The sequence below is a fragment of the Varroa jacobsoni genome, unplaced genomic scaffold (assembly GCF_002532875.2).
Source record: "Varroa jacobsoni isolate VJ856 unplaced genomic scaffold, vjacob_1.0 scaffold_385, whole genome shotgun sequence".
Classification (NCBI taxonomy): Eukaryota; Metazoa; Arthropoda; class Arachnida; order Mesostigmata; family Varroidae; genus Varroa; species Varroa jacobsoni.
The window spans coordinates 113,646-139,639 of record NW_019213287.1 but is presented as its reverse complement, the minus strand read 5'-3'; the positions used below and the strand labels follow the sequence as shown (position 1 = coordinate 139,639).

General features: G+C 40.1%; 3 protein-coding genes across 8 annotated transcripts in view; 1 reads left to right on the top strand and 2 right to left on the bottom strand.

Moving 5' to 3' along the window:
• The window catches only part of LOC111259924 (phospholipid-transporting ATPase ABCA3), a 22,257-nt gene extending 5,005 nt beyond the window's left edge, over positions 1-17,252 (top strand). For both annotated transcript variants that reach the window (XM_022832316.2, XM_022832314.2), the window contains exons 3-25: positions 349-549; positions 1,344-1,603; positions 2,089-2,319; positions 2,770-2,998; positions 3,155-3,352; positions 4,336-4,584; positions 4,873-5,369; positions 5,565-5,775; positions 5,950-6,161; positions 6,329-6,479; positions 7,008-7,086; positions 8,107-8,221; positions 9,124-9,286; positions 9,687-9,917; positions 10,621-10,721; positions 11,407-11,560; positions 12,869-12,945; positions 13,576-13,704; positions 13,903-14,059; positions 14,218-14,472; positions 15,055-15,944; positions 16,251-16,358; positions 16,503-17,252. In XM_022832316.2, coding sequence (XP_022688051.1) covers positions 349-549; positions 1,344-1,603; positions 2,089-2,319; positions 2,770-2,998; positions 3,155-3,352; positions 4,336-4,584; positions 4,873-5,369; positions 5,565-5,775; positions 5,950-6,161; positions 6,329-6,479; positions 7,008-7,086; positions 8,107-8,221; positions 9,124-9,286; positions 9,687-9,917; positions 10,621-10,721; positions 11,407-11,560; positions 12,869-12,945; positions 13,576-13,704; positions 13,903-14,059; positions 14,218-14,472; positions 15,055-15,944; positions 16,251-16,358; positions 16,503-16,616 — 5,012 coding nt within the window. In that variant the 3' untranslated portion in view covers positions 16,617-17,252. The remainder of the gene's footprint in view (positions 1-348; positions 550-1,343; positions 1,604-2,088; positions 2,320-2,769; positions 2,999-3,154; positions 3,353-4,335; positions 4,585-4,872; positions 5,370-5,564; positions 5,776-5,949; positions 6,162-6,328; positions 6,480-7,007; positions 7,087-8,106; positions 8,222-9,123; positions 9,287-9,686; positions 9,918-10,620; positions 10,722-11,406; positions 11,561-12,868; positions 12,946-13,575; positions 13,705-13,902; positions 14,060-14,217; positions 14,473-15,054; positions 15,945-16,250; positions 16,359-16,502) is intronic.
• Positions 17,253-17,348: 96 nt separating this feature from the next.
• LOC147753563 (uncharacterized) lies at positions 17,349-22,902 on the bottom strand. Of its 5 annotated transcripts, none has more exons than XM_086968078.1 (8): positions 22,831-22,902; positions 20,919-21,044; positions 19,819-19,911; positions 19,524-19,634; positions 19,195-19,380; positions 18,731-18,871; positions 18,543-18,638; positions 17,349-18,111 (listed from the first exon to the last, which is right to left on the bottom strand). In XM_086968078.1, exons 1-8 carry the CDS (start codon positions 22,873-22,875, stop codon positions 18,019-18,021), a joined length of 891 nt encoding a protein of 296 aa, XP_086824204.1. In that variant the 5' UTR covers positions 22,876-22,902; the 3' UTR covers positions 17,349-18,018. The 5 variants fall into 5 exon arrangements, with proteins under 5 accessions (XP_086824204.1, XP_086824205.1, XP_086824206.1 ...); XM_086968079.1 differs by having other exon boundaries at positions 17,349-18,108; XM_086968080.1 differs by having other exon boundaries at positions 19,204-19,380.
• A 1,826-nt stretch (positions 22,903-24,728) lies between these two features.
• LOC147753562 (phospholipid-transporting ATPase ABCA3-like) lies at positions 24,729-25,652 on the bottom strand. The gene has a single exon (XM_086968075.1). It carries the CDS (start codon positions 25,650-25,652, stop codon positions 24,729-24,731), a length of 924 nt encoding a protein of 307 aa, XP_086824201.1.
• Between the last annotated feature and the right edge of the window lie 342 nt (positions 25,653-25,994).

Sequence of the window (25,994 nt, the reverse complement as noted above, 5' to 3'; positions counted from 1 at the left end):
CATTTTTCCTGTCATATTAGTACTAGACGTTAATTAATAATAAAATGAACGGAACACTTAGCGCAGAGGCCGCGTGCGTCATACTGAGCGGCAGCACTACAAAATAAATGTCCAGAATGAATGAGCTAAACTACTCAGGATTATTAGAGACACTTCTACATCTATTTCTACATATTTCAATTGAAAAATGTTTTTCGCTGAAATCACTCCTGTGTATTTCTAAAACCAAAATAGAAACGTCTAACACATTGGCTGGCCTTCTTTTCTAATTTTTTTACATGCAGATTTCATAATTACTAGTGCTAATTATCTGCATAAACTTGTATAATTGGATGTGTTTCTTTACAGTGCTAGTGGCATACATACGGAGCCAGTTCCCAAACTCAACAGGAAAGTGGCACGATCCACAGAAGTATGACCCTATGGGTCCATTTACGAAGGCGGATATTAGCTTTCCACAGAGATCTAAACCTTCAACAATAGCCTACGCACCCGACAAGCAATATGGAAACGACATCATGAATAGCGTCTTCGGAAACCCCAACAAGTGTAATAATTCTAAGGATTGATATTTTTTGTTGTTAACAAAGCCTCGTAATTTCGCTGAGCTTTAGCTCTTGTTGTATGCGTGTAAGCGATCCCGCACCAAATTCTGAAATGAGTTGAAATCAAAATGGATACTATACCTTGCAATACGGAGACAAATACAAAAAGATTGACTCTGCAAATAAAAAATTGGGCACACAGAAGTTAGCTGTGTGAACACTGTATGGCAATACATTGACTGCACGACAGGGCGCAGCTCATGAGTATTTAAAGTAACCGAGTCCTTTGAGAAGTGACGGCTTGTTTATTTGGTACTCAAACTTGGCCTATGTTGCAGCGATAGGAAGCGCAATAGGACAAAGAGTAAATCTAAATAGCCGTTAGTTTTTTTGCTGATCTTGGTAATAATGTACCAGTGTTTCACAGACCACGGAAGATATAATTCGTTTCCGATGCCATAAATAGCAGATATCAGGCGATGGAGGAATACCAATTCTTAAGGATTGTATTGCAGCTTGGACCAACTTACATTCGCAGAGATAGAATACGGTATTCCCTGCACAAAACTAAAATAAGCTATAATGACGGATGAGTTTTATGGTTTCAAAATGTCGACAGAAGCCGCACATTGTTGTTAACGTACGGACATGTAAACCAATGCTTTAAGAGTGTTTTTGTCAAATGAAGCTTGCGTTATACCATCGAGTCGAAGAGATATCTAGTACGTAGTTTCGTTCGTTTATGTCGTTTATTGTTAATTGTACCTATTAAGTTTGTTGTTTCACTCCACTCGGCAGATAACCTAAAACCTTTCGCTAACATCTCCAAGCTTGACCAGTATTTGGTAAACGCTACGAATGTCGATCTCGCCGTTGTGTTCCCTGATCAGCCGGATCTGAACAGACTCGAATACCTGCTGCAGTTCTCCGATTTGTATAATATGGGTGTGGGCCTTAAGTACAGTCACTCAACTGCGCCAAGAACACCATCTTTCTATATGGACCCGTCCGCCTATGAACGCACACTACTTTGGCCCACTTTGTACGCCTTTTTCAAAGTAAGTAGCACAAGTAACGCTCGCTCTATAAGGTTTTCTCGCAAAGGTATGTTGTCAATATTTCCGTATATGTATATGATGAAAAAAAAAGAACTTTGAAATTTTCAAATGTGCTTTTTATAATAGTTCAGCAGTCGATTCTGGGATTACTAACGCCCATACATTCAGCAACACATTGACGAGCTCTTTGAACATTCTTTTCAAAGATACCAAGGAAGACCTAGTTGCGGTTTATGCTTTCTAAACTAACATCGAATCTTACCTTAATTGCTTGTAGGAATCCGGCTGCTGTTAATTAAACAATAAATATATGTATTCCGGGTTTCACAAACAAGCTGACCCGTTATATGCGTTTTGATTATTATTATTTTCTTCCTATTCTTGGAGTTTTTTTTTTTCTATGAAACTAAAGAATCATTCTTCTTATCCTTCAAACTTAGAACATTTAGAAAATATATTGTTGCATCTGTTATTTTCTTTTCCAGGCACATCTAGATCATTACCTAATAAAACTGCCATCCGAGGACGAGCCCTTGATGCAACCGTTCCCATCGCAAAAATACTTTTCGTCGGACCAGTTGACACCAGACGGCAAAGACGTTTCATTCTTCGTTCTGTTCGGTTTGCTTGGAGGAGCAATGGCCTCAACAACTTATGTGCTATTTTTGTTTGGGTTCGCGAGAAACAACATCGCTGAAAGAGAAAGTCGTCTAAGGGTACGCTGAACCACTGGACGCTTCATTCGTCCTTAACGAGAAGATTACGAGTCAAACGCTTGATACACTCTACTCGTACCTACGTAAGACTGAAGTAGAGTAAAAACCGAGCAAATCATAAATACCGTAATAAACGCACTGGCAGTAAATTGGACCCGACATTAAGGGCACAGGAAATACTTCCGTATACATAAAAAAAGTTAGAAAGACCATGATCTTAGACTCTTTTCCATAAAGGCATTCTATTTGGTGTTTTTTTAAGTTCCTGGGGATACGTTTTGACGTGTTGCTTTGCCTCATATGACTCTTTAAGATTCCATTAGACGAATCGATGATTACGTACTAATTCATCAGCACAGTCATAGACTGCGCACCTTCTGATGCATAACTCAAGAACAAAACACATTAATAGTCACGCTGTACTCGACTTTGCTTGTTTAATTCCTGTAGGAAATGATACGCATGATGGGTATGACGGACGTTGTCTACTGGGTCAACTGTCTTCTCGTCGGACTGTCTACGGGTATTCCCATTTGCGTCATTCTGACCCTGGGTTTATGCACCGGCGAGCACGCGGCAATAGTGTTCACAGATTGGAGCCTGGTTTTCACCATGCTCTTTGTGTTCACTGTGGGAGCCATTCTCATCGTGCTAGTGGTGTGCACGCTCATCAACTCGCGTACGTTGCCGACCCTTGAGCGTCGTATCGATTTGATATATTTCGGAATATAGTATCAGACAACTTTATCGATGAGTATGCTCATTTAAAATTTGGAACAGTACTGATGATTCTATATTTCGTTTTCCTTTACGTTTGACTCTGACTGGATTACAGCGAATGCAGGCTCTTTGATTACGATTCTGCTCGTGATCGGAACTTGTATATTATACTGGGCCGTCCTTGACCGTCCGATGGAATCCTCGGTCTCAGACTACGCTGCTAAGCCCGCCGCCGTCAAGATTTTTACTTCTCTGATACCATTTTTTGGAATTCAATGGCTTTTAAAGCTAATAATTTACACCGAAGAAATTGGTGAGTGGCACGTAGTCAAACGATTATTACTCTGGGATTCGTTTTGAATACAAAACTTGATTAAACGCATAGTATTATTAGTTTTATAATGAACTGTTTATATTTTTTATGTGTGTTGTTCCTTTTCCAATATGTTTTAGCCGGGCTTTTTTAGTGACCAACGTGAGGACACAAAAGCTCCAGTACATTTTGCAATGATGATCAGTATACCGTAAGCTGGAGGCTTATTTTTTATGCCCTTTTTCTTGGCTCTTCTCTAACTAACTTAGCGATATTTAGTCAAAAACACATTGCGAATGCTTGTGTGAATATACGGATGATTGAATATTAAAACAAATTATTTATGAAGCTCCCTGACATTGATTGTACCGGCTACCTGCAAGTGATTACCATATTTATCGAATATTCAACTTGCATGCTACTGCTTTTAGGTTATTTGTAGATGTGAATGCTTACCGTTTACAAGACGTGTTTATGATCATAACGAACAACAAGCATCTGCTAGAAGTAATAATTACCTTACACCGTCGGTTTCTCCAGTAGTGGCGGTGCGCAGTTGGCTAAGTTGAAGCAGAACACTGATACGTTCATACTAATCTGATCTTGTATAGGATGTGTTGCTCATTGAAGAATGCTACTAACACCACTAAAAAAATTGTGTTTCCAATTCTTTCTCTCACCATCCTGCAAAAGAACTCTATCCTAAGTACAGTCGAAGATGCAAAAAGTCATACTTGTTTTATGAAAACTGGTGTCAATTCAGCCTTGGACTTACATTCAATAATATTTATTGATAAAAGTTATAAAATGAGATTTGTACGCTCGAGTCATTCTTTAAGTGTGCGCAACAATTTCCATGGAAAGGCGCTGCGCGCATGTGGTTCCATGGCCATGGAATTCGCCAAAATGTTAATTATTAGTTTTTGCCGTAGTCTTACGAATGTATAATACAATTCTTTTGCTATCTTGATCTGCTATTTCAGGTAAAGGACTTCACTGGTCGACAATAGGTCAAACAGTTATTCCAGGTGACAACGTTTCACCTTTAACTATCCTTCTTACAATGATTTTTTCGTGGGGACTCTACCTACTTTTAACGTGGTATCTAGATGCGGTCATTCCGTGGCAATATGGTGTGCCAAAGGAGCCTTTTTTCTTTCTCCACAAGTCTTACTGGTTTTGTGGTAAGGAACAATCAGTGAGGAGCCCCGTAAACCAAGACGATGTGGAAGGTTAGTATCACGCACGTTCCTAATTATCGTCCGTTAATATTTTTCCTTGCACTTCGATAACGATATGGGGGCAACGTTCAATATTATTGTTTTGTTTGTGTGGTATGCGGCACTCCAGTATCCACTCGAAATATAAACTCAGACAATGAAGTCTCTAAAAGAAAGGAGCGATTTAACAGACAGCGACATACTAATTCTTAAAACCGTGTTTAAATTGAAAAACGTAGCTGCATTTTTGCCACTGTAGGGGTATTTTACTTGCGACTTCTTCTGCCGCCTCCGTTGCAGATTTTGAAACGGTGGAGCCCGTGTGCAATGCCGGGGAGCCGGTAATACGTTTGCGTCACGTTTCGCATAATTTTGGACCAGTTCGCGCTGTCGACGATCTCTCATTGGATCTTTATGCTAACCAGATCACAATGCTTCTGGGTCACAACGGGGCTGGCAAAACTACTGCGATGAACATTCTTACAGGGTTATTCCCTCCAACAGAAGGCGAAGTGCATATCAATGGATACAACGTGAGGAAAGATACTCGTCGGGCAAGATCAGGAATTGGCCTTTGTCTCCAACATAACGTCCTCTTTGACGAGCTTACAGTTATTGAGCATTTAAATTTCTTCGCATCGCTCAAGGGTGTGCCTATTAAAGCTAATTCAAATGAGATTTACAGGCTTCTTCACAAACTTGGTCTGTCCGACAAGGTTGAAACCCTAGCCAAGAACCTGTCTGGCGGAATAAAAAGAAAACTCAGCTTGGCCAATGCGATGGTTGGTGGAAGTAAGGCAAGTATCACGGAAAATCCCGTTATCCTTATAAGCACTTCAAGAAGTGTTAAACTGTGCTCCCTAACATGCTCTTTTTGGAATATTATACCATGTGAAAAACAACGTATGACAACAGTTTTTTAAGATCACTTGATGTCTATGCACTGTCGAAAGAATCACCGTCTAAGCGTTTTCGTGTACCCCGACGATCAGATCTTAATTCTGGATGAACCAACGACCGGCATGGATCCGGAAGCTCGTCGAGGCGTATGGACTTTGTTACAAGAAGAGCGACAGAATCGAACCGTACTTATGACGACTCACTATATGGAAGAAGCTGACGTACTTGGGGATCGTATCGCTTTTCTGGCCAATGGATATCTGATGTGCGCGGGATCGCCAATGTTCCTCAAGCGAAAATTCGGTACGCTGTGCTGCATGTTATGACTCCGATATACGACCCTTCAAAAAATCTTCTCTCAATCTAAAATCGCCTATTATGACTTGTCCCGTATGCAAATAACCATTGTCGTTTAATCAATGAATTTTCCTATAGTTGTGAAGTGTCACTCACTTGCTTATTTTCCGTACGTTGCAGAAACTGGTTATAAGCTTACTTTTACCAAAAGTCACCGCAACACCGACGTTCAGCGGGTCCTGACAGATGTGAAACAAGTGCTGAAGGCTAACGAACGAGTATTTATCACCTCTAATCTTGGCTATGAATTCTGCATTAACATCGGCTTTCCTGAAAACCAGCTGCTAATTGATCTTTTTAAACATCTAGAGATGGTCAAAGATAATCTTGAGGTAAGCACCACAGGAGCAATTTCAATAATACGCTTTCCGATAGCCATTAGTCGTAATCACTTTGTAAGCTGCAGGTGCTAACGAAACACGTTTGCTACAACAACCTGCTGTCAATTAACTGCTACTTGAGCGCACACGCTTCAAATGTCCTGTTTCTCATATTTTAGGTTGAAGATATCGGTATCTCGGTGACAACTATGGAGGACGTGTTCATGAAAGTTGGCGAACAGGACGTAGGAATTTTTGAGAAGACTAAAGACAGGGTCACGCACAAAATGAATGGAGACCGTGACGCAGCTTATGCAATGGCTAGCTTTGGTAAGAAGAATCCAAAAATATGCTATCTGAAGAAGAATCGAGAAGGTATTTTGACAATCATGGCGAACATTCAGAATAAACATGCGTAACATAATTCGAAATTTGTGCCCGTAGAGACTTGCTACTCGTACAGAAAATCATGGTATAACAATTCGGACGGAAGCTGTTTATTGTTATCATTGATCTACTGCTGTGGATGATGATGATGACGACGATAGCAGCATGGTTTCGTGAACAACCTTCTCTATACTTTTCAATAGCATTTTTTGCACATAATAATATATGATTTTATATCAAGCTTGTTGAAAAACGCTGGCTTAAGACAAATTTAAGACAAACTCAGGTTTAACTTAAAATCAGAGTACGTTTGCAACCCTGTCGTACCCCTACCGAGCTCTACGTAACCGTCTGACTAGCTTCTGTCACTTAAGAAGCGTGTTTGTTATTTCAATACATTATGCCTTTGGCTGGGTTAATATCAGCTATAAATGTGTACTCCCTCTTTGCACTTTTTCGGATTCGCTACAGAACATATCGCCCGTTTCAACCAGGTTCCGCCTGGCTTTGCCCGAACCGTCCGTCAACTGGAAGGGCTACTCACAAAAAGGTATATTGTAAAACCCTGGTCACTAAAAAGACATTATATAACAGTAAATTAACCAGATATAGAACGAATGATTGATGCAACGGCGAGACGGGTCAGAGCATTTCAAACGCTGCCATGTGGCCCTTGCATAGTCGCACATTACTGGTTTTACTGATATTTATGCTATTTGTATATTATTAGGTTCCAATAAACAGTATATCATTGATAAAAGTAAGTCATCATTTTGTCTATCCAACATTAAAAAAAAAATTAAGCGATTAATTGTCTTTCTTTAACATCCTCTACTTTCTAATTTAATGTGGATTTTAGTAAGCGCGATGTTCATTAGCGTCCAGATTTACGATTATTTTTTTTCCATAAAAAGTGTAATGGCAAAAATGGGCTACGTCTACACCTTCTGTTCTCACTGCCGTTCCATGTTGTAAAAGGTTTTATTTCAGTTGGGGACCTGTACTACTGAACTTTCGCTTCTTGAAACCAGACGTATTCAGGCTTATATACTGAAATTTTAAATCGATTTCCGCAAAACAGGTCTCACTTAATAAAAAGTACTATATGCATTGTGAAAGATAATTTTCCCAATGATTTCTATAGTGCATGCTGTTTACTTCTAGTATGACCTAGCATTCATCGGTGAATTCTATAGACTCGAGTTAGGCGTAAAGGCTCCTATTCCAGAGAAACTGGGTAGCTTTAGGAAAAATGCTAACTTGGTCCGATATTTATTAGTCTCCCTGGGTGTTTCTTCAAAATATTTGAAACAATCACACAATTTTGCTGAAATGATTCGACTGAATCCACCGCCGTCAAAATCTGTGTGCCAAAAATCTAACCTAACCTAACAGCCAACTTAACCTAACCTAACCCTAAAAATCTGACCCATTTCTGGTATCCCCTCTAAGTCGGGTCCACAGAATTAACTGATATCAGATTTTGCTACAAGCGGCAAAAATGGTGAATGTGCGGCATATATATTTGTGTATATCTCGTGTTTTGTTGTACTTTCATCTGCATTGTCAGATTCCACGCGATACGCCGAGAATGGAAAATGCTTTCGTACCTAATGCTGATACCGCTTATAGCAACATGTGCTTACTGTGTCATTGCAGACTCTGGTAAGCAGGACGACAATCAGGTTAGTAAAACTGGGAATTACAGCACTGTGGGAGTTAGCTTTGCGGGAAAGTCGGAAGCTTTATTTTTTCGGTTTTATTATGAATCCACATGTAGCAAAGTGTCTTATTAATTTATTACATTTACCCATTAATATACTAGATTATGCCTTCCTATTCAACAGCTCATCAGTAAAATGTACTGTTAAGTAGGAAAACATAGTTGGAAGATTGATTATTAGAGAAAATCTTTGGGATGTGTATTGTGATGAAAACAAAAAGTAAAGACAGAATCCGTGCTTTTCAGCGCCCCTTCTTAAGGCTTTGTGCTTTACGTAAACAGTGAATCTAGATACTCCATTTGAAAAGGCCAACATTCGTTCTACATATAAAGTGTAAGCTATTCAAGGGAATGATTATTTAGCTGCTGTCAAGCTCATTCTGAGTTGTTCAGTTACCTAGGTAGTTGGCCATCGCCCTCGAAAGATTTCTCATATTCGACGATATAAAATATCTTATCGCCAGACTGGTAAAAGGTCACGTTACTATTAGCCTACCGTTGGGTATATTTTTACCTATAATTTCAGCCAGTTAATTTGTGTTGACTTTTTGGAGATTTCGAAACAAACTTATGTTTAATTAGACCGCCCCATATAGTGGACTATGCATTTGATGTGCCTATCTGATTTCCTCCTTTCTTAGGGGTAAATCAGGTAAACAAGAAAACTAAAAATAAAGCATTCTTTAGTTCTTTAACTAAAGGCATATACCCCAACTTACAAAAGTGTAGATAAGGTAATTACTTGCGCGATACGTTTTATTTGTATCATTAGGACACGAAATTTTCTTATTACTTGTTGGTAATATAGAGAAAAGCCTTTATAATAGGTCGACATGTAATTTCCAAAATATTAATAACTTTTAGTCGGTGACCTATTCCCTACGCGGCATTTACGGCGAGACTGAGGGCTTTGTCGCGGGATCACAAGATATTCTCGTGGATGCTTTCATCGAAAACTTAAAACGTGATGGAGTAAACTGCCGAAAGCTTCCCGATGACAAAGTCAATACTTATTTACTTAATATTGGTGAGTTCTTTCGGGAGTTTGTAAACGAAGACTTAGAGTTAAAAAGCAGTAATAAAACAAGTGTAGGGAGATGAAAACAAAATATACAATATGGCAGGCTTATGAAATTGGGGAAAAGGAGAAAATGGAGGTTACAAAGGCAAACAATACGAAAGTGAATAGTCTCTAACGTGGAATTCAGCACAATTTAAAAACGTCTATAGTAAAGTAGGCTTATCGTTTACTTTACGTTAGCACAAAGCTACCATGCGCGAGAAAGTTCCATTTTTGTTTTTTTTTTTAATCACACATATCGTGTGGCATATACCGTCGCGCTATTTGTTTGAGATACGTTTAATGAACATTCTTGTCGTTACTGAAAGTCATGACACGAATGTTACTGGCAACATGATAATTATAGGCCTCAAGCATCCAGGTGATTACAAATCGAAATGGTCTGCGGGCGGGCAAAACAGCGAAAACCGGACTTTGTGGTTTAATGGAGAACCCTACCATATGGGAGCAGCAGTTCTAACTCGCTGGCAGGAAGCGGTACTGAACAAACTTACGAAAAAAGATGCCGTCGTGCGAGTGACCAATCGACCACTGGAAAGGAAGGATCGCTCTCCTCCGGTCATGTATGCTTTTCTAGGTACGTTATTTTATTAAAGAAGATCCACTATTTATCTTTGTCCCACTGATATATATGCTCAGAACGATATAGTGCCTCACTGGGAAGAGGGAAACCAATATCGAATGTTAATATCAAAAATAGATTTCCAGATTTTGATCGAATTCTCGATGATATCACATTTTGCAGAATAGAACCATGAAAAGATTTTTATCGTCTGCTGATGAAGTATGAGGCATTCAATTCTCACGTACCATTAATTATTATTTTTAATAAATTTTACCTTTTATATTAATACAAGCTGCCTTAGCGTGTCTCAGTCACTACATCTTTACTAAAAGAATACTTGATTCGTCTTCATGTTGCCTCTAGTCTTGTGATTTTCTCTGTCTGCCTAAAATTTGAAGACGCTCTCAATGGCACTTTAAAAAAATATAATGCTTAAAATGCGGGTTAAAATAGAAAGTAACAAAACATCACTACTCGTAAACAACATTGCAATATCTTTACATTGTATTATCTAGTTGCAGCCGATACAATAGGATGCTTCAGATGAGTTAATCTCGCAAAGACCTTTGACACTTGCTTGATGCAAGTTATTCCCTCAACTTTTATTTCCTTTCAACAACATCGTTACGATATACGCAGCTGTGCGCATGATCATATACAGTATATCTGATCCCTGGCTTCTAACACTATTTTTTCCTGTTCTGTATTTATTCAGTGCACTTTAAATCGACTCTTTTCATGGCCATTGTGGTGTCTTACCTAATCACTTCTGCAATCATGTTTCCCGTCCAGGAAAGGGTTACCAAAAGCAAGCTGGTGAGTAGCTTACCCATAAATACACCCAAAAATAGAGGCAGAAACTTACATGGTGGTAAATTGAAATTTTAATTTAAACAAAAAATATAAATTAAAAAATGAGGAACTACTAGCAGCACTACTAGTGGATACGTTTTAACAAATGGTTACATACATTATTAATTACATCGTACTCTTAACGGTATGACATCCGTTTTTAAATATGAAAATGATTGTAATAAAAGCAATGATCTAGATCCCTGGCAGCGTGCGTTAGAGTCTTCAAGAATTCAGAAAAAAAAACAACTTGATCGCTATGTTCCTATATGAACGTTTAATCGTTCGTAACCTTACATGCTATTCAAGTATGTTCGCCTCGAATACATTAGCCCCTTAGCCATTAATCAATTAATTTTTATAAGGGTTCAAAAACCTTCGACTATTCCATGTACGAATATAAAAAAAAATTTTGCAGAGAGTCTTATATATTTAATATACAGGAAGATAATTTCCCTTTAGTCTAACTGTTGTGTCAATACAGGACAAAATGAACAAAATGTCTCTCTAGTGCTAAGGCGGTCCTTCTTTGACTCTATTAAGATGCACTTAAATTATTTGTTAGTGCTGGAAGCTCTTTTTTTAAAGTACCGTTGATCACTGCCCTCCATTTAAAATGTGCTGTATTTTGTAATACCGATGTTTACAGATCCAACTGATGTCTGGGGTCAGCCGCCTTACATACGTGGCCTCGAATTTGCTCTTTGATATGGGAATAATGCTTGTACCCATCATGTGCATGGTAGTTATTTGTGTTCTTATAAATCCCTCAGAAGGCTTCCGCTCCTACCGAGAGACAACAGGTATGCGCTTACGATGTTTGTTCATTACGCTTTTTCGTCAACAATTATAACTGTTCAATAGAGGTCACAACGCGAGGTACGTTTCCTAAAGCATTGAGATTCAGCTCCACGTGCGAAATCAGAATATTCGATTATGCAGCCGAATCTTAACATGGAAACGTTTCGTTTTTCTGAATAAGTTTTTCCTTTTTTTTTTGGAATTAGCCCGACTTTACCCAGATACGAGTTTCTCATCAGATTTCTTATATATATCTCAATCTGCAAATAACATTTTAAAAGTATCTGTGCGTTAAGCGATATTGGTAGGTGGTGGTAACTTTTCACAAAGTGTCCCGAAAATATGCCACCTAAAGAATCCAACGGCATTATATTTGGGTCTGATACCAGGTTGAAAATCCCAAGTTTAAAACAGCCGAAGAGTTTGCGCAATAATAGATCCTTTGCACCTCTCAAACAAAATCTCTTATTGCGCAATGTGATATATTATTGGTGGTTACATAAACAACTTGAGTGCCATTTGATACTCTCGCCTTTAAGACGGCTCTTATTTTCTGTATCAAAGACTCGGGTGTATCGAAAGTGGCTTTTCGAGCCAATTTGATGAATTTAAATCTAATGAATCTAAGCTTTAAAATCCAAACTTTATTGAGAATCTTCATGAAAGTTTTTGTCGGATTTTTTGAAAGCCACGTGAGAGTTGGCAATATATGCGGGCCAACGATGACAATTAAGAAAATGTTCAACCTTAATAGGCGTTTGCCTAGAGCAGAAAGGTTAGGAAATAGCTAATCTTAGCTCGGATTGCGATAAAAAAGCACGGTTTTTCCCATGATGAGTCTGCTGTTTTGCTGTGGAAAGACTGGCCTTCAGCACTAAAAATAGTGGATGAATGCATGCTCGTCACGGAAAACAGTGCACCAAAAAAAATAGCAGAATTTAAATGACCAGCCGTCAAACAAATACTACACTATGAAATCTTACAATTTTCGCTAGCTCACTGATACTAATGAAGCCTTCCTTATTTTCCGCCTGAATGGCAAATACTCCATTACTATCATCGATGCTTAAAGAGCGTGTCGACAAACACGCTCTTTTTTACATTCATTTGTATTATTATGTTCCTTGTGAGTTCGCGTGATCAAAGCTCAAAGTTTCTGAGAGCTTTCCGCAGTAGCGCCAGGGACGAATCAAGACAGACACTGCAGTGTGGTCCTATTTGGGCTGCCTAATTTTTCCTTATGATATTAATTATGAGCTTGATAGTAGCCAATAAATTATATCTGGGGTCGTTCTTTTTTGTCTTTTCAGTGGCCTTGTTTTTCATCCTTGTCACATACGGTGTCTCTATGCTGCCTTTTATATACGCCCTTGCCTACCTCTTTAAGGTAAACGCATAAGTAGGATACTATTGTACTGGACCATTTTTTCGCCGTTATTTACGCTCTTGGTAGTAATTCTATATGCTGTTTGATTTTCCGGAGCTCGATTGCAAATCCTTAAGCACTATCTATTAGAGAGTTACCTTGAAAAATTCACTAAGATTACAAATAACTGGGACTATACATTAACCAAATTTACAACAGTTTACTAGCAGCCGTCGTCGAGTAAACTGTGTACCGACCCAATCGTAGACAGACAAAACAAAATCTAGTATCGAAAGCAAAAACAACTGGAACCAATTCAACCGGAAAATGCTTTGTGGATTTGCATAATCAGTACTTTTACATTTTACCCATGTTTTGACTTCAAAAAGAACTGAGAGAAACGATCCTGTTATCATCCAGTAAATCTGTAGTAATCCAACAAGTTCACTTCAGCTTTCAGAAAACTTTGTTTTCTCGCTGTGTGTAAATGTGTAATTGTGGCAAGCAGGCTTTACCTCTTGGAAAGATGAGGTCTCAAGATGAAAAATTGATATTAAGGTGGCTTCTTACCACTTTGGAGCACAGTGTTTTCGATTGGTGGAATTAAAAAATCAAATACGCAGAAGTTTGACTTTTTTTTCTTGCTTTCAGGACTCAGCTTCAGCTCTATCGGCACTCCAGGTCCTTTCTGTCGTTCTTGTTATTCTCGTGGGGCCCGCCATCCAGATTGCGGACCTGATCTCTGTATTCAACGACACTATGTCTACTTACTGGATTAAGGTAGACTAGCAGCTACTCTTACCTGCAGTTCGATTAGTTACATGTTTTTCTTTGTTTCTGTATTATTTGTTACGAACGAGAGTTACGTAGAACTATCGTTACTTTGTGTCGCTATGAGTTCTAGCGAATCGATGTTTCCATCACATATTAACAATACGCTGGGTCTTAAATCTGTATTGCTTTTGTCTCTTATTTCAGCTGGCAAGCTTCTTTCCTGGCTTTGCAGCTGCGTACGCGTTTGGCAACATCCATGTGAATGGGCAAGATAAACAAATCTGCGATAGAATTGCAGATGAAGATCGGCACGTGTTCTGCCCGACTATATTGAAGGAACTTATAGAACCGTGCTGTCACCGTACGTGATATATATAGTTAGCTCATTGGCGGCTGGATGGTACACATAATAAAGTCTTAGCTTCTTGCAGGTGCACCTAGGTCGCTGGCCATAATGGGCCTGCCATTTAAACGATGGTAATAAAATGCATTTCGGTAAAAATGTTGAATTGCTTACAGCTTGTCCCGGCAGTCCCAGTGGTTTTTGCTTCCAACATACTTCGCTGTTTACGTTCGACCCGCGTAATGGAGTGATGTTCCAGATTATGGCAATGTGGGTAGTTGGGATCTTCGGCTTTGCTTTTCTCGTCCTCATGGAAACGTATTCGCAACAGGCCGTCGTCCTTCTCGAGTTTGTCAATTATCAAGGCATCCGTAACGCTCTGAGCATTAAAGCGCTTCGACGACGCTTCGGTGGAAGCAACTTTGTGCATGGTTTGTTCTGCATCTATTTACTTATGTTTTGTATACCAAAATATGTTTATTAACGTTTTCCGCATTAACCGATTAATTTTATGGATATAAAGCAGAGTTTATGTAGTTCTGCGACGACGTCAAGCATTACATCGGACGACTTCGCTTCTCCCAGCAAAACGAACTGTGTTCATGGCTAAATTCGACCGGCCTCTAAATGAATACATCAAATTACACCGATGTAAACATCCACGCTAGATCTTCACATTTGTTTTGCCTTTTATTCACCGCTATCTGTGTCTCTCGTGTTAAGACCGATAGTCAAAAACTCACGGCTAAGCGAACACAGATGGGTTCTCTCGCTACATAACGGATGCCCTTTTTGCTATAACGCCTTATTGCATTTTTTTAAGAACTAAGTAACACGGTCAAATTGTGATAAACATAACTCATAGAGAATTACCGTCGGGTGTGAAAACGCGATCGATACTGGCAAGGCATTAACACTTACGGAAGCAATCCATGCACGCAACCATGCCGATGAATCCGTATGCTCCAGTTAGTATAAATGCGGTGTGTACTAACATGTTGATTTCTTTCCAGATCAAATCAACGATAAGATTGAGCCAGAGGACTCGGATGTGATTAACGAACAACAACACGTCGATCACGCAGTGCGCGAAAAAAAAACAAATGATTACGCCCTTTTAGTGCACTCGATCACCAAGTACTATGGAACCTTCCGCGCGGTGAATGAAGTATCGTTTTCCGTGCGTAACAGGGAGTGTTTCGGTCTTCTTGGTGTGAATGGTGCCGGCAAAAGTACGATATTCGGCATGCTCACTGGCGATCTATTGTTATCAGGTGGGAACGCCTATATCCAGCAATCGGATTTACGAACAAGATTGCGCGAATTTCAGGGGTATATTGGTTATTGCCCCCAGGACAATGCTCTTATCGACTGCATGACCGGTCGTGAGATGTTGGACCTGTTCTGCGCGCTTCGAGGTCTGTCTCGCGAACAGACGCCAGCGATTGTGGATTACATGATCGAGCTGATGAACCTGACGCCGCATGCGAACAAATTGACACGAACATATAGTGGTGGCAATAAACGCAAACTATCGATAGCAATAGCCATGATCGGGAATCCACGTATGCTGTATCTTGACGAGCCGACAGCCGGCGTAGACCCAATAGCGCGCCGCAAGATTTGGGCAACGTTAGTCGCCGCCCAACGCGATCTCGGCTCTGCGGTTTTGCTAACGTCGCATTCAATGGAGGAGTGCGAAGCACTTTGCCATCGTATTGGTATCATGGTAGCAGGAACGATGCGCTGCCTCGGATCTTCGCAACATCTGAAAGAAAAATACAGCCAGGGCTTTACGGTACTTGTAAAACTTGCCTATGATTCGAAAGAACTAGAAGACGCTGTCTGCGCGTGCATGCATCACCTTTTCTCCGGCCAGTGTCGTCTCAAAACCAATCATCAGGTAGGCTAGATTTTATTCGCAATAGAAGTTTTCGTTTTCCTAAGTGTTTTTCTTAATATGTGAGCAGTCTCTCGTTGACTGGGTGCGGAATATGCACAATGCGATAGTACTCTGGTGGCCTGTGTGTAGTAGGAACGGTTAAGATTCGCTTGAAATGTTTGTTGCGCGGTACAATCGACAGTGACCATCACCGTCAACTCAAGGAAGGAGTATTCCTATTTACATGTTCATGTAAAGGTTTATGAGGTTCACTGTTTTAAAAAAAATTCTAAAGGACATTTCTGATGGTACTTGTGACATCAACAGCGTCTCCTGAAGTTCCATGTAACTAGCTTAAATCTTAAGTGGAGTGAAGTGTTCGAGCTGATTCTGCAGCTGCGCACACGGTCAGATCTGGCTCTCGAGGACATCCAGGTATAATATTCTCACCTTATTATGTTGTAGATATAATAACTAATATATTTCAGGTTAAGCTAAATCAACGATTTCTAGAGCTAAAACAGTCCCGAAGTTTGGTCCATATGCACAGGGCCGGTCCTAACGTATATTGTTTGCCAGGTTTCAGATACCACATTGGAAGAAGTATTCCTTACGTTTGCAAACGCTAGAAACTCGTCGAGCTCAAATGACGAGGTGATCGAAACCCGCGAGGCCGATCGAGTTCACGTCTGAGCTCCTGAAACTAAATTATAAAATGTAGAACCTGTTCGGCTGCGTTATAATCTATGCACCCGACACAATTTCGTTCGGGGCCCCTAGTAAGCAACTCGCTAATATCAGCTTATGAGATGAGGGCTACTAAAAATCTCCCTTCAATAAAAAACCATGAAAAATTGTTTGTACACTGAGTAACTTGTGGTGGCTTCGTGTGTGCGTGTTGAATCTTTGTTGATGCGAATCTTGCATGCTTCGAAGCCATCGAACTATATACACGATCACCTTAGATGTACACTTGAAGCTCATGTTGGTATAATCTGTTTGTGCGTGTGAAATTGAGGATGAAGCAAAGCTTTTGAACCTTAATGCAGTCACGTTAACACAGGTGACAGTCCAACACCTGTCCTATTTAAGAAGAAGCTATATATATATATATATATATATATAAGCTGAATGAATTCAGCTTATATATATATATATATGCTGAATGATAATAATGAACAGTCAGGTTTCATCGTTAATACTGTTGTCCAAAGATAGAGCGCAAGCAATTTTCGTATATTGTAAAGGCTTGATTTTTACTTATTACACGCTTTATAATTAGCCTATGGAAGAAACAGTAAATAAACATTGATAAGAATTATTGTGGAACGATTTTCTTTTTTCTACCTAATCGCTTTGCTCTTTATGAATCGAAAAAAACACCTACTAAAATGGTCAAGCACCGCTTCTTTGACCTTTCTGGTAGACCCATTATTAAAGTCGAGGAAGCTGAAATTGGCTTGTGAACACGCACATTTGTGCTGTCGGTTGACGCATTTATGTCACAAGAAGTTACCGAGTAATAATTATATCAATGTAACGCGCCACTTCCAGCGCATAAACTTTATTTCTTAATATTGTTTCGGGTAGATCTTTGCAAATAAATTTTTTGCACTTACAGTTAAATATCAAGAGCCAATATAATATGCTTGTTAACACCGAGTACGACAACGGAATCAGTGAAACGCATACAAATTGGTTCCGTTGTCGTAGTTGGTTAACGCTTGAGTTCGGGCTCCTCGCCGTATCTACCTAGCCTTGAACGCTTAATCAAACAGCAACTGCTGGCAATAGTTTAATGGGATTATCCGAGGTCATTGGACGAGTTGTGGCCTACTACGCGAGATAGGTTTGCTACGTGATCTTGTAAAACTGTTCCATTTTTTATAGCATCAACATGTGCGGCGACAATACGGCGCCTCTGATGGTCTCCTGCTGCGTATTGAAGATTTCGTGATAAAACACAGGCTTTTGATTGAATTGAGATTATTTATTGAATTGACAAAATTAAGAAGACAGTAAATTAGTAGTCTGAATAGCAAATGAGATACTGATCACTCGCTGTACAGATTTCATATGCTGCCTTGCCAACGAATTACTGATAGGAGTCGGGTAAGGCGATGGAATGGATACGTTTGCTTTCCACGGTATCTGACGACGGCGTTGACGTTGGCGAAGTTCGCGTCTGCTGAACAAGTAAATGCACACATCACGACTGATTAACGTGAACATCTAATCTAGGGAGGCCTAGCATTGTCATTTGTGAGTATTATTCAATAACATTTCGATTTGACGTGAAAATGAAAACGCCCCACATTACGAAAAGAGATACGATCTATACAAAAAAACAATAAGGCGTACACTTACGAAACATCCTTCATATACACGTGCCATTGAGAAGTTCGCCAATCGGTGTTCACTTACCAAAAGCTCTGCTTTTAGATAGGTTTTCAGGAAAGCTAAATACTAAGTGTCAATAAAGCCCTAGAGAGGTTTAAAGTATCAATAAAGCTGCGCAAATAGACGAACGGAAGAAAGCTGTTACATGGCGCAATTTCTCATCTTTGTAGTTTGTCAGGACGAACGAGCAACTAAAAAAAAACCACAAAGATTGCCTACATCGGAGTTTGTCGTAGCAAGACTGTAGGCCAGTGTCAGTGGTTGCTTCCCTTTGTCAAGCGATTCCTTGCTGGGTCTCTTGGAAGCTGAAAATGGCTGCAACAAATGTGTATAGAGGTCACCATGAGCTACGTTAAATAAGCGGGCGTTAGACATTTCCTATGGTTGCTACACCGTGAAATACGTACCTTAACAATATCGTTTTTATGGGCTGCGAACAGTTTGATCGGGTGTTGAAGCTGATTTTTGCCGTCAGTGCTTTCGGACTGACTCGATGCGAGGTTTCTGGCATTTTTAGTAATTCCTTCTTTTGGCAGGACGTCGTATTTCTAGAACAGCAATTCACGATGTCGTTTGTATTCACTCTTATCATATAACAAGCGCTAGCGGCGATAGTCGTGTATATGATACATGATACTTATTCTCTACAGTATATGTACTATACATAGAAAAGAATCACATCACAATACCGGGCTGGGTTTAGAGTAAGATCAGTACAGAGCCAAAGCGTAGGACACGGGGTCCAGGGCTTAGTGGGTGAACTTCAAAGTAGCAGTTGAATACACTCGTAGTGAAATATGTTCTGCAGCCCTCGAGAAACCAGCAAGCTGTTCAATAGGCTTATCAGTGTTTCAGAGCTCCATATATTTACCCGCCGAACCTCGGAAATAGGATGGCGCCTACTAGTTCTTAAAACTTCGGCATTCTCGTTCCCGCCCACATCTGCAGCTGTTGGAGAGGAGGGTGTTTTTCGAGTTTTGCCGGCCTCAAGTCGGTGTGGCTTCAGGTCTGCCTGGTCGGCTAGAATCTTTCTCGGAACCGGGGGCACGTTTGTCGGCTTTGAGGATAATGAAAAATCAATGAGTTGTTATACATTTGCACCGAAATAAAATAGGAACGTCACTAGCCAAAGGGTTGTTGCATGGGTCGTCTGCAGGACGCATACATGGACATGGGGCATACTTGCGAGACAGAAAATACCATTGAGCTTCGAGGCACAACCGGATGTATATGTGGAGAGTCGGGATCGGGATCGCCATCGCCATGATGGTCTGGTAAACGTTCAAGCACCCACAAAGGCATACGCTTACGCTGGAAATAGACACGAAAAGCGGTCAATTTGTACAGATTTTGCCATATGGATTTTTTGATTCGACGCCTGCTGTGAAACGGAATGTTTTATCTATTTAATTTAACGGCCGCGTAGTGGTAAATACAGAGGCTGCCGAAATTCTAATGAATCAAAACTGACAGAAAGTTGTAACCAGATGCGTACCTTTGAAATAGATCTTCCACCAATGATTTCAACAGTATCGGAATTACTGTCCGATAGATCTTCCTGATCGCGTTCTATCGCTGGCTGAGTCTCCTGTATACAAATTCAAATAATCACTTTAACAGTATACTACCTATTCTAATATAAGATAAACTTCTGTGATCAAAATTAGTAACGCTAAGCCAAAATACATCGTTCAGGATTTGGTACAATTAACTTATGTTATGGCCAGTTTTGAATTAAATTAAAGGTCTATATTTTTATGTTTAAAGCATTTTTGTTTTTTATCCCTTTGTCCTTTACAGCTTTCCTAGCTCTTACGACGCGAAAAATGCGCAGAGAATTAAGATCAACTTATCTGATCTCTTTCCAAGATATCCAAATTCAGGGTTATAGTGCTTTCGCCAATCTAGCTCTCGTAGTTTTGAGGGTTTCGAGAATGTGTAATGCGGATGCGTCACTGGCAGTTAACGATGTTTACTGTGAAAGTTACGACCTCACGAAACTCAAGTTTTTTTCCCACACCAACAGTCGGAACTGCGCTAGCCTTACTTCGGTGTAAACATCGAATCAAATCACAGGTGCTCACAACTAGCCAAAGTTATTACTCAGCTGCCTGTAAAGTCTGGTAAAGATTTAACTTTTTTTTTTTTGTACTTCTAATAGATTAGTCAGTAAACGGCAGATTTCGATTCTCTGTCAGCTAGAACATTTGTCCGATTGAAGATACGCACAATCGACAATAAGCTTAGCCCAAGTACATTATTTCGTTAGCATCTATTGTAAACAAATAAATACACCTATTGACTATTTTTATTGAATCTATTGTTTTCGTTATTGTCTCTCCAGAGAATATTCGAATAGCAAACGACCTCTTCCATAAAGCGTATCTTCCCTTTGGCTAGTGGCCAGACTTTGATACTCGATTTAGATACTAATTTGTATACTAATATGTATATATATATATATATATCTGTATACTTATATAAGTGTACAGATTAGTATCTAAATAGAGTATATATAACGTATATATATATACTGTATACTGGTGAAATAATTTCTTCGATGCTATCTAACTTTACTGGTTGCTATTTACTTACGCTGGCATCACTGGGCTCTAGTTTTTCAGAAGAACTTTCGGAACGCGTGCTCATATCGGCATTCACGGTAAAAGTGCCTCGATTTGCAAATGAGAGAAATATCTCTTCTAATGACGTGTCAGATACCTGCAAGTTAGCAGTAGTAATTTTCACCACGATCCACTCTATTTGATTATGTTTGTGGACGGACGCAACATGGATCGTCTTAGGAAGAGCTGATGGTAAAGAGAAACAGTTTGGTTCATTATGACCATTTGTATAGATTTAAGACCACAGTTTACGAAAAAGAAATCGGTTGAGGATCGTTCGAACGAACAAAATTCTTTCTGGCCTTCCGTATCCGCGTCGCACTTTATAAATAGACAGACGATATTGCATCAAGAAAGTACTTATCACTTATCGATTTTACAGTGCTGATGAAATGTGAACTCATCTAAGATTGTTTACATTGCGCGAAAAACTGAAAGACAGACTGCTTCCTTGGGCATTATATACCTTCTAGAGACCAAAAATTCATTGTCTATAACGAGTTTTCATAGCCTGTCGTCTGTTCAGTCAGTACTAATTTTAGTGCCAGGTACAATTTTGAGAATAGGACAATTTTGAGCCAGGCTTTAGGAGGTACGAATGTTCTCGGGAACTGAGCATAGTTTAGGCCAAGCGTTCGCTCCCAAGTAAGTGCATTGGGCTTTTGCACAAGATCAGGGTACAAACGAGACCTGAACCAAGTATCCACGGATTAGTCTGGGTGTTATCTAAATCATATAACTTCCTTTTATTATGCTTTGATTCCTGCTACACGAGATTATCCGGACATTTTTGTTGAAAGATGTCCGAATCTTGGAAAAAGCACGCTAGCTTCGAGGCTGAGTCCGCTTAAGATATAGTCACAATGCCACAAAGGCCAAGGAGGTTTACGTATATGGATCTGCGATATTACAACCTGTGCCTAACTATCTCACATGTGCTCTTCCACCCAGACGTTTTGATCTACGGGAGTTTAAAAGCAGTATTAAGATAGAACGTTGACCATTAGCTTTGGGGTAGCGAAGTTTAGAAATTTACACTGCGGATACATCGCCACGTATAAGCTCTTTGAGCCGATTCCATTAGCGCACCATTTTACAAGATTATGTCAAAAACTAAGACAAAAGGATGAATAATCGCGAAAAATATGTATCTATATCGAAGTTGAAGACCGTAACCATGTCCGCAGCGAGCTAACCAAGTGCATTGGCGTCAATAACGTTACCTGTAGTCTCGTTGCGTAAGAAACACTTAATCAAAAACCAATCGACTCACAAGATAAAGCAAGGTTCTAGAAAAAAAAAACCACCCGAAAAAAATCAACACGCAAGAGATACGTACTTCGGATAGCTTTTAGAAACTAGTTTCATCAAGAAAGGCATAGTCGAGCACAAGGTTAGAGAAAATGTCGCTATCTGAATAAACCGTACAATTCAAATATGAAGCTAGAATACGACTAATATTTCCCGCTTGTAAACCACATGCTCTTCTCATGGCTGCACGAGATCCAACTACGCAAACCCAGCCCATAGCCACATAATGAATTATGGGCTTACTTTGTTCAATTATTCATTGCCCGAGCAGCTATCCGCGTCATCAATGGACAATCGATTGTGGATCCGTTCAACGAACAACCGAGCGCGTTATAACAAATAAGTTTTATGCTACCTGTTTCTGATAGAAGACTACCCGGTAAGTTAATAGGTTCAAATTTTAAGAAATTCAATTATGTAGAGTAACAAACCTGTAGTCAACAATATACGAAATACGTACATAAAATATCCTAATCACAGATAGGAATTACGTACTGAATGCAGTTTGCGTATGGGGTTTTATGTGTACAAGTTATATAGGCAAAAACCAACATTCGTATATATGGCAGTACCTGGACATCTTCGATTTCAAGTGCTGGATCATTCCGCATAGTCATGATACGCTCGAAGACCACACTCCATCGAAGGGTCGCTTTTGACACGTGGAACGTCAGCAGGCGCTATCGAAATAGTCAAAAGTGAAACATTATACAGCCACTGACATTTTGTATCGAATTTAAAGTGCGATTGGATTTTTACGTATGTGCCGCGCTTGGCAAAACTATATAATAATTAAATCCTGTTCATTATTGGGATAAACGACTACATAAACATGTTATCATGGGTCATAGCCATGCTCATTCAGAACGTACTGCATACGTCGGCAACGTTGTCGAACTGAACCATACGCCATGCTAATTAAATGAAGTTAAAGCTTCCTGTAAAAGTCACCGCATATGGCATGTGGCGCACGAAAATAGGATGCTTTAGTGTACTTTAGCAGGTATGCTGGGTGAGAAAGTCAGATTAGGATGAACTTTGACGGGCCGTTTGTGGTGTGATATTAGAAATCAGCCAGTTTGTTCTACCACAAAAACGCTACCTACTACTGTGAAAAATAGTGCGTCACTTATGGAACTCCAGTTATGATCCAAGTTTCTTAAGAAAGACGAATCTTTACCTATATTTCATGCTTAATAGATTACCCCAGATGGTTAGCTAACGGCTTATACGGCCACAGAAACAGAGGCAGGTCTAACTACAATAGAACGAAAAATTCACGCCCAAAAGTGATCCGAGTTAATCGATGGCGTCCGGAAATGAATTTCTGATCATTTTTCTGTTTCCGTTACGGCGTTTGCAGGGTAAGCTCACCGTGTCATGCATTGTTCACGAGGGTGTTGGGTACGTGTCATGTGTTGTAAAAATGCTCTGAGATCCTTATCCTCTTGAAAATACAGCAGCAGGTCGTCTTCGATTGGACGGAAATACTCTACTCAGCGTTGCGCAGTTGACCGCTGGTTTGCTCACTACCTAAATATGCTTGCCGTGCGCGAAAGCAAAATTTCGGCCTGTGTTCCATGTTCCGAGTCTGGTGCCTGGCGAACGAAACGTTCTCCTACCGTACAGGTAATCGAACAATTCATCACAGTAGTTTATCTGCGTATTTTACGAGCTGCTGTACCACCGATATCTCAAGTGCCTGACAGATCATACGTCTTCTAGCAGAATGGTGCCTTAGCTCATATTGGCCATTTAGTGCAGAATTTACCACTGGAAAATAGAAGTATATCCCGGAATGGACACACGTGGCCGCTGAATAACTTAGATTTAGACCCGCTAAACGGAGCGATGATAAGCAGGAGTCTAAATACAACAACGTCGACTTGCTCATTCGTGCGGTGCTATTAAGAAAATGCCCATTCATCTGCATTTGTGCGAATATTCCAAACGAGTCTGTGAGCGGTCCATGGCCTGATTTGAAAATGTGATCACGATCGATTGTTATTATATTCGATGAAGATGACCGCCAAGAATGACGCATAAAACGAGGTTCATTTTAATCAGTTTTGCAAATAACACGACGCATTCTGTATATAGGGCACATCGCTACCAGGCTGACTAAGACCTTTCCGTCTCTCCGTCAGATTACCAATCGACGGCATCCGGCTTCACATATGCCGGACGTGGTACGACCGACCCATATTACCCCATCTCCATATGACGCAATTTGTTCCGTAGTTTGTTTTGAGAAACAGACGAAACTGCGACGGAAAAATGAACGGGATTTTTAACTTCTTCCTTCTAGATAGCTCGATCTTCTAGGAAAATAATGAGTCGAATTGCATTTGTAACCGGCGCGCATATGAGCAATGTCACAAAAGTTTGATAACATGAATTTTGCAAACGACCTAGTTTCTTTTGTTAGATTAAAGTGAAATGTCTCAAAAACAGCATTTTTTTCACATATTTAGAGTTGTTTGTTGTACACCACCTGATAGCTCTGCTTGAGTCGGCATCCACTAGGGAATACGCTTTGCATAAAGTGAATGACTGCTTTTTCTTGCTGAGGTGAATCAACGGCTAACTTCACCAGTACAGTGAAGCCGTGGCTGAACTTCAGTTTCAAATCTGGCGAAGAGCCGATACAGCGGATGCTACCCGCCACCATTATGGCAATACGCTGACAGAGCGCTTCGCACTCTTCCATCGAGTGGGATGTCAGCATGCACGATGAACCTATTTCGCGTTGAAGAGCTGTTAGCGTACCCCAAATTTTTCGACGCGCTGTAGGATCGATGCCCGCCGTTGGCTCATCAAGGAAGAGAAGCGGCGGATTACCGACAATTGCTAAACCGACGCACAATTTCCGCTTGGTTCCACCACTGTAATTATATGTCAACTTATCAGCATGACTTGAAAGATCGGTGAGACGTACAATCAGTTCGATTATCGCATCCGTTTGATCGGTGTCTACGCCGCGAAGAGCACAAAAAAGCCGGAGCATCTCGTTTCCTGTCATGCTATCGATCAGGACGTTTTGCTGAGGACAATATCCGATAAGTTTCTGAAACCCCTGAACATTGTTGTGCAATTGCTGATCTCGAATGTACGCTGTCCCACTTGAAACGCTTAGGTCGCCACTTAACATGCTGAACGTTGTCGTTTTGCCCGCACCGTTCACGCCGAGAAGGCCGAAACATTCTTTTTTGTTGACAAGAAATGAAATTTTGTTTACGGCTAAGAACGTCCCGTAGTATTTCGTCAGCTCGTGAACAACCATGGCGTATTCCCTTGTGGAATTGGTATCAATGGCCTGTTCGACCTGAAATCGCTCACCGACTACATCGGGGTCCTCTGGGCCAAATAGCATTGTTCCACCTGTTGAGTTCATATCGCATACAAACCACAATAAGCATTAGCATCGGACAACAACAATACAAACTAGAAACGAACTTTTTGCAATGAAAAAACAGCTCTTCGAACGTAGGTTATGCACACAAATAGTCGGGAAAAAAAACCTGGATTTTTATTCAGCGAAATTTAGCTTGAGCCTTTAAACATGGTCTTTAGGTTGATCTGATTATCAGAAATGTCACACGCTGGTACTGTGTCAATCACAGAACTCAGAATAATTGGAGTTGAAACAATTGCTGAATTCTGATATATCAAATACTAGTATAGCACAACACGATAGGAAATTCTAACGGGCCGCTAAGGACGACCTGTAATCATG